A 12,184-nucleotide genomic window follows, 5' to 3' on the forward strand; every position below is an offset into this window, starting at 1 on the left:
TGTATATTTCTTCCCTGATAGGTTTCATCTCATAAAAGACAAAAATGTATTATTTTAAATTGTATTATTTGTTGAAAGAGATATTCCAAATGAACTGAAGTGAGTAGAAATCTACCCATCACAGATCCAGTCATACTGCATTTGTTTTGTGTCAGGGTGCAGCAGGGGCAGTGGTGTCTCCCCCAGGGCAGACAGAGGTGGGTCTTCCCAGACAGCACCTTCAGCAGTGATGTGTGCCCTGGGAGCCAGGAATTTGAGAAGTCAGCTCACAGCCCAAAGTTGGGTCAGTCTGGTTTATGGGCTTCTTGCATTCAGGTGTAATTGCAGACTTTGTAAAATATGCGTATTTTGTTTAGAGGCACTGATACCAAACTTGGTTTTGTTTTCCTGCATGCTTGGGGGGTGTTGCAACAAATGGCAGTGAAAAGCTACTCACCTGGGCATGAGTGTTCTTTCTTGAAGAGGCTGTTATGTTGGAATAAGAGCTGACAGATGAGGTGGTATTCAAATCGTCTGTGCTGAGGTTGTCAAGAGTGTCACTGAGGCCACTGCTAACTGAGCTGCTGTCATCCCAGCTGCAGAGAAAGGAGCATGTCTACTTTACATACTGTGTCTCAATAGGAAGAAAGCTTCTCAAAATCAATAGATGTGATTACTTATTTTTCAAGTGATTTACCAGAAACTTTTCTAAGGTAGAATGAATACTTTTTTCAGACTTTAAAATTAATTTTTCACTTGGAGTAAAGTGGTTGCTTGTTCAATTAATGAAAGATGCAGGTGTCCTGAAAGAATTAACATCAGGTCTAAGTGTAAGTCATTAAAACAGTTTGTTTCATGCTTCACTGCAATCACATTCAGTACACCAGCAGGGAAATCCATTAAGCCTACCTGATATTTTTAGTCAAAGCATTATTAATATCTTGTAGAACACCTGATGAATTTCCAGGCTCCATAAAAATAAAAGGAGTATCTTTTCTGCAGCCTAATCCACTGTCAGCAAGAAGCCAGTATTTTCAAAAGTTTTATTTTCTTGCCCTCAGTCTTTGTCTAGTTGGTGCAATGCCATCAAAATAGCAATCTCTGAGAATAAAGTCACTGGAGCTGACAGAGAACACGTTATACATCTCTGAAGAAACACAGTCTGTCAGCTGTTTTTCTTCGGGAGACTGAGGCAAAGGATGCAAATGAGAGAAAGGCTACTCTTACAGAAATATCATTACCAACTCACAAAAGCCTTGCTTTTGCATGAAATGGAGGTTGATCTGTGTTTCTCWGACTTTCCTGCACAAAATTGCTTCTCTCTGGCATTACATTTTGAGGTTTATCTCATTGTCATATACAGCATTATAATCCCAGTTTTACTACATCTCCACCTGTAAATCTTGTTTTGGATTATTCCTAGGTCAAATGATTGAAAAAAAAATCACCTTATCACATTCAATGGGAATAATATCCTATAGTTCTAGGTACATAAATTATATAGTTATTTTAGTCATCTAAATATAACTAAATTATAGTTATCTTATTTAGCTATCTTATTTAAGATATCTAAGTATCCTCTGTAACCAGTATAAAAAGCATCCTGGCTTAAAATGTGTCAGGCTTGTGGGATAACTCTCCACTGAAGGTGCCTCTTTTTGTCTTTTCCTTTCCTAAAGAACATAGGGTTGATAAAGCCTCTTGTAAATATACAACTTCTAGAAAGACATAGTTTATAGGTGCTGATAAAATACAAAACACAAGACAGTGCATTATTTCCCTGTTTTGCTGTAGTCTCATGAGATGCTTTTTAGAAAAAAAAAMCAAAATTCAATCCCACAGTTAAATTAAAGTTCAGTATTATTGCTACTAGTCATTCAGAGCAAACAAGAAAAATATCTGTGAATCCTTATTTTACATTTGGAGTTTTGGGAGACAGCAGCTGTGACAGTGAACTGCATGGAATAAACTGTGTGCTGATGCACCAGAAAGTTCAATGCACTGGTCTTGTAGCATAGCAACTGCAGCAAGCAGTACATTCCTTTTGCTAAAGGTAGAAAATCACATTAGTGAGCCAGCTCAGTGACAAGATAAACATATTTCAGAGGGCAAGAGTTTATTACTGTGCTGCACTTTCCACTGCTGAGTACAATGACTACAAATAAATGTGTCTTCTGCTACATTTCCAGGTAATAAACACATGAGTGATTTAATAATCAAATTATAATATCATACATTATAGGCTGTCCACATTCATCTAAGAACCATCTCTGGAGCACTCTTAATTTATGCTTTCTGTATTTTTCACTGACTTATGTGATGCATAATTTTATTGATAATTCAAAACCATTATTAAAATGCTGTGTACCATATGAGAACATACCTTTAGAATAGTGTTAAAATTGAGAATTTTAAAGATGGATAAAAACTGAAAAATAATGCTAAATGTGATTATGTTATAGAAAAGATAATATTACTCAATAAGAGCTGCTTTTTAAAAAAGAGGAAAAAAAAAGCCAGATCTAAAATTAGATATATATTAGACACTTCCTGAAACAACATGAGCTTTTAATGCATGACATTCATGTGAAATAATATTCAGCCATCAGTTTTCTGAATCTACCTAAGACCATGGGGACCAAATTTCATCCTGTTTCCCCATGTCTCTTTGTCATTCTATTCTAATTTTTCATGCTTCATTTTGTGCTCCTTTTACTCTATAAGAAAATCCAAATTTTCTAAATTTTGAAATAGTTCAGCTGTCTCACAAAATACAACTGTGTTCTCTATAGGCTAAGTTTTAGGCAAAAATTGCTATGATCATGTTTCCTTTCTATTATGGTTTCTCCATGGTTTTTCACACTCATCCCACCTCACTCACTAATGGATTATTAGTGGGATTGCGGAACACTCATGGCCATCTTGGAAGTTGTATAGAAGATTATTCTGACTCCTCCACTACTGACCTTTCAGGGACATCAGTGTATTTGTTGCCTTTTTGTTTTACTCTTATGACAGGTAAGATGATGAGATGTTTTATAAATTTGGAGGCTTTCATATACCAAAACCTCAGTTTGTTATATGAAATATACCAATATTCAGTATGCCTGTAAAAAACACGAATATCCAAACTTGTTTTCTTTCTGGCGTATTTTAGGGACTGTTACAGAAACTGACTCCAACTTGACACATGGTTTTGTACCAGTCTTTTGAAAAGACATGTGAAACCRTATCAGCCACCCTTTTGGCAATGAATATTATTGCTTTTACTTTTTTTAATGCATTATCATGAGTTTTTTTTACTTCTCATGCAGCTAAACTTTTTCTGTTTTCAGTACTTATTGTTTCTATTTTTACAGACCACTTTCCCCAAATCTATATAGCATAGTTGCTATGAGAAAAGTAAATATGTTCTTTGTAATGAAAATGCCTTATTTATACTTTGAAAAAAATTCTGATGATTCATATTAATATATCCTTTAAACAAGAAAATGCATAACAAAAATATCTGGTAAAATTGTTGTGCATCACTTTGAGACTGGAAACCCATTCTTGGGAGTCTGCAGCAGTCTCTAATTTTACTTCCTGTTCCTCCCACCTTTCATCAAAACAGTATTAATTCATATTTTAATATACTTATATAAATATACTTAATAAATACACAAATATACTATATAAAGATACTTATATAATATACTTAAATACAATTTTAAGATTAATTTTCATTTTATCTTTCATTTACTTTTCTCTTTGTCACACGTTCTGCAGAGTCTGTAACAGGTCAGGTTACTACTGCTGCTCACTAATGCCCGACACACTGCTTTTAAAAAAAACATTTTAGCTACTTATAATGTTGACAAAATTTGTTTTTTGTATTTTTTTTCTTGGTGGCAGCCTCAGGTTGATTTCTTTAAAAGAAAATGTGAGCAAATGGTGTTCAGCTGTCTGGGAGACTGAGGGTACGAGAAATGTGCCTTGTTTTGACAAGCTCTGGCAACTTTGAGAAACCCCTGGATCCCAAGAGAATCTGGAGAAGAACCTTGATATTCACCAAGCAATAATTTTCTTATTAAGGATACAACTTTTGCTATTTGTAAGAGAAATCTTCTTATATCTGGAAAATTCATAATTCTCTTCAAAATCACTGCTTGCAAGTACCTGACAGATTTTTATTTTCAGCAGCTCATCTCATTTTGCTTTGTCTGGGTTCAAACTGACAGAGAACAAGYGAACAGCCCAGTAAAGTCACTGCTCTCATTGTTAATGCGTGTAACACAATAGTTTTTGATAACGCAACCACGTATTATTTTTTCTCTAGAAATGCTTAATTAATTTGGTGCTTGTAAGAGGTCTGCTTTAGGGATGAATCTGAATGTGGCGTAAAGGAAAGATGCCTTCTGCCTTCTTTCAAAAAAGTTAAAAATTCTGTAACAAAAGGGACCATATGAAGCATGACTGAAGCCCCTGGTGTACCAGACTCCCTGCAATCTGCAAAGGTGACTGTCTTAACCAACATTTTTTAATAAGTTGGACATGAATAAAGAGATTCTAATTTACTTTAGTGGTTAGCATTTCACTTCCAAAGATGTAATGCATGAAAATGTGTGGTTTGAACCCACATTTTGCTGCAGGGATATCTTAAAATTTAGGTTACTATCAACTCAAATTGCATGTTAAAATGCACCTCTCTTTTGGCCTTACTATTCCTTTACCTCAGTTTTCCATCTGTAAAACCGAGATGATACATGCACAAATGGTTAAAATGATGGCCACTGTGTTACAGCTTTCATCCAAGAACATACTTCATGCTCTCTGACTTTGCCCAGATTCTTTGCAGTAACTTTGCCAATATTCTTCCTGCTTAGATCTGTGTTTTCCCTTAATATACAGGGTCAATGAGACTATCAGCGCTAGCTGAAACTCATTCCCTAATTCTAGTCTGCATCTTTCAAATCTGAATAATTCTTGTCCATTCTGAAGCAAGAAATAACACTTCTGCTGGAGAAGACTTCCACATTGTCACTAATTGTTGAAGGTGGCTATGAATATTCTACACGTCTCAGCCATTCACAAATTGCTCCAAATGCTTCAAGCCAAGTTCCAACTCCTTAAACATAGCAAATACTCCATAAAGTTGAGAAATGCACAACTTGCTATCTACACTGCTGGTTAGTCTCCACTATCACTCTTTGTGTCACTTTCATTAGTATGTGTTAGTACTGAAAAGATCTCCTCATAATAATCCTCTCATTGACCTCCCTATTCCATAGTGCTCTGGAAATAGCAAGGTGTCCGAAGTCAAAACACACGGTGCTTAACATCAGTATGTAGAGCTGAACAAAGATTACAAACACATTCCAACAAGTAGTCACTCTAATGGAAAGATAAATTGTACTCAGCTGTGCTCATGAAACATTTGTTAGCTTTCCTCAAATATCTTGGGTTTTTTGAGTTCACACACAGAATTACATGTACAAAATGAGGAATATCTTATACAAAATAAGACATTATTTCACACATCTGGCAGGCAAGCAATAGAGCTTTAGGGCAAAGATACAATTTGACTGTAGCCTACATAATGAGAACCTGCAGAAAATACGCAACACATTTTTCAAGATTTTTGCATGCTGAAAGTAAAAATGCACTGGATTAGGAGTGCAATGAATCCTGACAGTATGTGACAAGAGAAAGTGATATTAATGATCTATATTAGGTCTATTGATACCTAAAGTATTCTCCTTTTGAAGTACTTATTTCAAAAAATCAAAGCAGTCTAGTTGCAGACAAGACATGACAGCACTCAGACATGATCCATGTTTTGTCCACCCTTCCTGTTTCTACTTTCAGCATTTTCCTACTAGCCCTTAAACCTGCCAGCTTACTGAAGTCCACCATACTGATAAGCTGGGTTGATGCCTGGAATTTGTTTCAGCATTGGCATACTTCATTAATTTTGAGAACAGCTCCAGCCAAAGTGCCTAAGTATACAAACAAAAATGCTTTTCACAAGAAGATTATAGGACACAGCAATACTCCAATCAAAGTGCTATCAAGAACATCAGATAATTATGGTTCCTTCAATGTATTCAGCCTCTGGCATAGTTTGACAAGTTGCTGGCATTGTTTTCTTTGTTTCATTACCCATTTTTGCAAGCAGAAGCTGGAGCTACAGTTTTCAGAAATACAGCTCTAGAAACCAAAACCAAAACCTTTCCTCTTAAAATATTCATTTAATCAGAATAACTGCTCTCTCTGAGGAGGTTTGTAACTGAATGAAAATAGCACTGCATTTGTCACATGCTTTGTACTGCACATGAAGAGCTTTGGACCACAGCAGTAGACACACACACTTGATTAGAAATGAGAAATCCTCAGTCACGTTCTTGCTAATGCAGGAGAACTCATATATCCCCAGGGACTTTTGTATGGATTTGTGGTTCAAGGAGGCTGAACACATTCAGTAAAACAACCTTTACTGGCTTTTTATGGCAACTTTGAGCTTTCAAATTGTGAAGCCCCCTTAAAAACTCCTAAATCTATTTTATAATTTTTAAATCTCCTAAATTGCCCTGGCAGGTGCATGCAGGGTAGCGCCCAAGTGTATTCCGCTTACTGTGAGGGGGGATAAATAAAATCATGACACAAGAGTAACATTCCAAACTAAACAGAAACTTGACTTCTGAAGGTTTGAGGATCTACAAATACATGTTAAGAGCAGGTCAATGGTGAGCAGTGTGGTGTTATCCCTCTCTCTGTCCGCACACACCTCGTTGTTTTATGCCAATGAATCCACAGATGATGCAGGTCTCCCTGTCCCTTCCTTAGGGCCTCTGGATGTCACTACACAATTTTTCATAGAAACAGCAGAAGTATGAGCAACACCAGCACCTTCTTAGATTAGTATAGTATACTTCCATGTTTGCCAAATAAAATGCTAGACACTAGTCTACTGCAGTGGCTAGGACTGGGATAGCCTCAGTTACACTGGATAGTTACTTAAAATATCCTAAAGCATTCTGAAAATACAAAATCCCTAGATTTAGATGCCTCTGAGGTGAACAGCTACCGGGGGGGGGGGGGGGGTAAGAATTTGTGTCAGTGATGTGCAAGGTATCTACATTAAATATGAACTAGGAAATAAAATGTTGGCATTTAATCTCCTAGGTAGTCAGCAGGTACAGACAAGGGGTAAGCAGGAAAGACTGGAGAGACAACAGCAAAGTAAAAGACTTAAACTATATGCCTACAGGAGAAAGTTTGAACTTACTACACCTTTACTTTACTCACACAAGCCCCGCAAGTGGAAGATAGAACACATTAACAATCAGTGTTTAAGCTATGTCTAAATGCATAAAATTCATAAAACAGAGAACAAAATGCAAAAATCAGCCTCCACAACACACTCCATGGTGGTGGTTATTGCTTCTCTACAGCACACCAATGAAGTGAGTATTAGTGTGCATTCTGATCTGCTGCCATGAACTCTCTTCTCTGACACCCATGTTTCAGGTCATGTTTCAGGAGAGTAAGGCAGGATTCAGCCTAATCTAAGGACTTTAAGGCTACTTCCATAATTGACTTTTGAGAACAGAAATGATCTCTTAGCTCATTAAGAGGAACAGATAASAAAATAATTGGACAGTTTTACTTAAAGCAACTCCTCAGTAACATGCCAATATATCAGCTGGCAAAATTTCTCCTTCAAAGTTCAATTCAACATGAATTAATCCCTTTTAAATCTTCCACTGTGATCTCGGCTGCTCATTATTCATGAAACAGCTACACTGACCCTTCACAGACAGATTCAAGAGGGCAGAGAGTTTGTAAAATAAATGCTTTCTTTCATTCCAAAGATCGAGAAAGCCAAAGCCCTGGCTGTGAATAAAACTAGAAATTTGCAGGAGCTATACATTTCCTTATAGCTATTCTATAGCTAAATGCAAACATAGCCATCTGGACTCATACTTCACCACTTTTTCCTCAGTAAGTGTAATGCATTACCTGTCATACCCAAGCAAGACAACTGCCAAAGCCTTAATCCTGAATTATTTTGAGGTCACAGGTAGAAAATCATGCCATGTACATTTCTAAATGGATGCACTCAGCATAGTCAAAGGAAATTTGTTTAGCGTTAAAAAGAACAGGGTTCTATTTAGGTGCCTGCTTTCATGCAGTATCACTTTGCAAGGATTTTTTACTTCATGTTAAAAATTTATTTTGTAAGAAGATCAAATTAGAAAATTATATCCTATTATAGATATTAGACCTAGCCCAAGAGCACACTTAGAGAAAAATGCATTTTTGCAAGGTCAATTAATTTCCATATTCTTCCAAGCATTTAATAAGTGCCTTAAGAAACAATCTGGTTTTAGAGCCAGCAGGGAAAAAAAAACCGAATTGATGGAAGATTTACATTCCTTGTGATAATTATACACCCCTTGCAAAACATGCATGCCCACATCACAGGATCTGAATAAGTCTTTGCCAGAACCTCTTCTGGTTTCCACTTATTTCTGAATACAACATTTAATCTGACATGATAGGGACAGCAGAAAGTCATTATCTAGCTCTAAATTCATAACAGAATGTATCAACAATCAGAAGAAAAAATTTTGCAAAATCAAATTTAGGCAAGTGTTCCTTGAATAAAACAATAAATATCCAACTAGGAAGATACTTTATTTCTGGAACACAGGGTTGTTGGTTTTTGGGTTTTTTTTAATGTGAGGCAGATAAACATCATCCATTTTAAATTATATTTTGAACAGTCCAYGGAAAATAGTAATATATGGGCTGAAGCAAGATCTAAGGAAGTAATTCCATCAAGAGCTGTTGACCATATCATAACAAGCCAAGGGAGAAAATCTTTTGATGGAATTTTCTTCCCGCTGCTGTTTGTTTTCTAGAGACTGAATGCAAGTGGGGTTTTTTTGGCTTTTTTTGTATTTTTAAATACAGATTCAGACAAGTTAATTAACATTAGTTGAATGAACATAAGTAAACAAAACACAAACTGCCTATACAGTTTGTATTCAGAAAATAAAAATCAATATAAAGCCCTACTACTTCTTGTTACGTCATCACTTTATGAAGTTAAAAATTCATTCTTCACTTTGTATATGGTGAATTCCCATCCCTAAAAGTGAAAAGATGAATGAGATCCCACAAACTCAAAGAATTATCTCATGGTATCTGCATTTGTCATAGAAGAAAATTCAAACTGAAGCCAGCCCCTTAAACACCCTGAGAAGCAGAATTTGCCATTCACCTTTTCAAGCTGCCAGGCAGCTGCTTCAGATGGGAGGTATTGAAATATCAAACCTCTTTATTCAATCTTGTCTCTAGAGTATAATAAGAAACCAAACAGATCCTCCTGATAATTGTTCAGAGGAGAACTATTCCCAGCAATTACCCAGCCAAYGTCGAAGTCCTGATTTACTGGTAACCTCCTTTGCAGTGTACAGTCTCTCATGTTTAAGCATTTTTGTTGCTAGACCTACCTGCCTTGGTTTTGCTAATGAGCAGAACCAGGGATTTTTTTTTCCTGTCTGCACCTGATTTAACTCAATCTAAAAAAAACAGTGTACATGACTATGTTAGCAGAATGGTAAGTAAATCTCTCTGATTATACTCATCCTATAAATTTCCATGATGTAGCAAGACTTAAATCCAGCAGTTTTATACACAAGTTTTGTTCACAACATACAACAAGATTTGGAGTGGTTTTGGAATACTTGTTACCCCACACTGTGATTTGCTTAGAATGGAAAAATGTGGTAGACAGAGACTAAAACAAAATTCTTACATTTAATTTGTAATTTCACTGGTTTTTTTTTTAATCATCCTTTACAATTGTAGGCTGACAGTAACAACATAGTTAGGACACCTCCTATCCGTGCCACTCCACTGGAGCACTCCCTAATAAGCTTCTTACCATAACATGGCATAACATGGTCCCAGAGCTGGCAGCCTTGCACTGCCATCCAAGGAGCAGGAAGAGCAATCCAGCTGCAGGTATCCCTGAACACATGAGCACTGTTGGAAAAACAGCCCCTCTGAGAGTGTAAGATTAGTTTAATCTGGGAGGCAATGGGCTTCCTTACCCATATCCTCATACAAAGTATTTTTTTCCCTGCAGGTCTCAAGAGGAGGTGCTGGCTTGCTGTGTTTAGCAGTGAGTTGTGACTGTGGGAAAAGGTGCTAGTTCAAGGCACAAAAAGCTTCTTAATAAAAACCTTCCCCCTTGAAAATCTTTGAGAGCTTGATCCATCCAAATATTTTCAGATAACAAGGTAAGCCTATATCCTGAAGCCTAACAGGATTACTTGCCTGCAATCAGCATCGTGACAGCAACCTGTCTGGCAAAGGACAAGTTAAGCTGACACAAGGGTCCTTCTTCTCTTGATTTGGTTTGCCAGGATTGTCTCTTACACCTCTTGCTTCTTTCCCAAATTTTGCTGAGTAATGACCCAGGTTACTGCTTTAGCAGAAAGTGGAAAGGGACTTTCTCCTGCATCTGCATGACCTGATTTTAGCATCAGTGAGGAATACTGGCTTCAATGGTCACACTCCCTGTACATCTAACCTTCAGGATCTTGCTCATCACTGCTGCCTGGGTAAAACCACTGGCTGATTTTAATAAAACTTTGCAGAAAACGTAAAGGTCAAAAAAATTCTACTCCTTAACTCTCAAGCCATATGAAGACAGAGGCAAAGCAGAAGTATTTCTGAGACGAAATGCACAATATGAATTAAATATATCACATTCTATTAATGATTCTATATTTAAAATCAGACTGCTTATAAATTAGCAAAACCAAAAGCTTAATGCAATTTAGGTGTATATTTATTCTCTTTTTAATTAATAGGTTAATGGAGTATTATTCAGGTTTGAGATTTGGAGATTTTCTGTTTTAATTCCTTGTAGCTTTTTCACCCATGAAGGTCAGGGTGCTGAGTTTAGAAAACACTTATTTCAGAACCTAACKTATTTACAGAGGTTTAGCTATCCAAGAATTTATTTGATATTTGATATTTTTTTTCAGTATCTCAAACGTTCAAGATTTTCTTGCTCTGCCTTAAAGGGCTACCTTGGAATTTACACCATTGACATTGCTTGGTTTAAAATAAATTCTATTTGAAGGGTTTAAAATTACCTTTAATCCTGACTTGTGCCAGGCTTTTGCAGCAAATCTAAACGCTATTCATTTGCACCTCATGTTACATTGCTGCTCTTCACATGATCATTAACAGCAATCATTGCTAATAATAGTAATTTAATTGTGCTCAGAGATCGCAGCTGTCATTGAATCTCTCACCAGGAATTTTCAAACATATTTCTTATTTCATATGCCAGTGGTATCCCTTCCTTGTTGGTCCAATAATCCCTTAAAATGTCCCTGTGCCATGTGTTTATCATCTTGCCAATGAAGGTAGGAGCTCACTTATGGAACTATTACTTGAGGTTTCAACCTAATCCTTATCCAATTTTTAAGACTCTGGAAAAGGCAGGGTTTTAGGAGTAAGTTATAGGCCAGATAAATATCTCAGGTTTCTGGACAATGGTAATGGTAAATCACCCTGCAGCTGTGTGACTATAAAGTTAGGTGGAAGTTTCCCCCCAAAAAATACAGTTCACAATATACTATTTTTTTAATAGAAAATGAAATATCTTGGAAAATTTAAAAAAAGACAATGTTCTCAAAAAATTGAATCACTTAGGAACTATTTTTTAAATTTCAGTCAATCTATGCTTAGTCATATTAAAATCAGAAATAACTTTCTTGCACTGAGAAAACAGATGTAATAGGACAATACAAAYATTCTTTTTGTATTTTATCTTTCAGATGATTCCATTTACCTAATTTGATATTTCAAAACATTATTGAAAGCTCTGCTTAAGATTGAACAAAACCAGTTTTTCTTTAAATTGAAGATCTTCAATAAATATTATAACATATACTAGGCATATGAAAAAATGCATATATAATAAAATAATAAAGGATAAAATAAAATGGAAACAAAAATTTTAAAATATTTATTTTTCTTAAATCAAACATATTCAAATTTCTCCTGTAACAAACTAACTAAAAAAAACCCCACTCAGATGGAATGCAAAAACAGAGCCAAAAATGAAAAATTCCTTTAAAAGGAAATTACATATCTTGATCAAATAGCTGAAGATACAAAACAAAAACAATAAGTA

The 12,184-nt window shown here is 35.9% G+C and overlaps 1 protein-coding gene across 8 annotated transcripts in view; it reads right to left on the reverse strand.

Moving 5' to 3' along the window:
• The window catches only part of NAV3 (neuron navigator 3), a 184,564-nt gene that overhangs the window by 65,158 nt on the left and 107,222 nt on the right, over window positions 1-12,184 (reverse strand). For all 8 annotated transcript variants that reach the window (XM_057377407.1, XM_057377410.1, XM_057377406.1 and 5 more), the window contains one exon: window positions 437-575. In XM_057377407.1, coding sequence (XP_057233390.1) covers window positions 437-575 — 139 coding nt within the window. The remainder of the gene's footprint in view (window positions 1-436; window positions 576-12,184) is intronic.

The sequence above is a fragment of the Malurus melanocephalus genome, unplaced genomic scaffold (genome assembly GCF_030028575.1).
Source record: "Malurus melanocephalus ecotype Western Australia unplaced genomic scaffold, MMel_1.1 scaffold_311, whole genome shotgun sequence".
NCBI classification, from domain to species: domain Eukaryota; kingdom Metazoa; phylum Chordata; class Aves; order Passeriformes; family Maluridae; genus Malurus; species Malurus melanocephalus.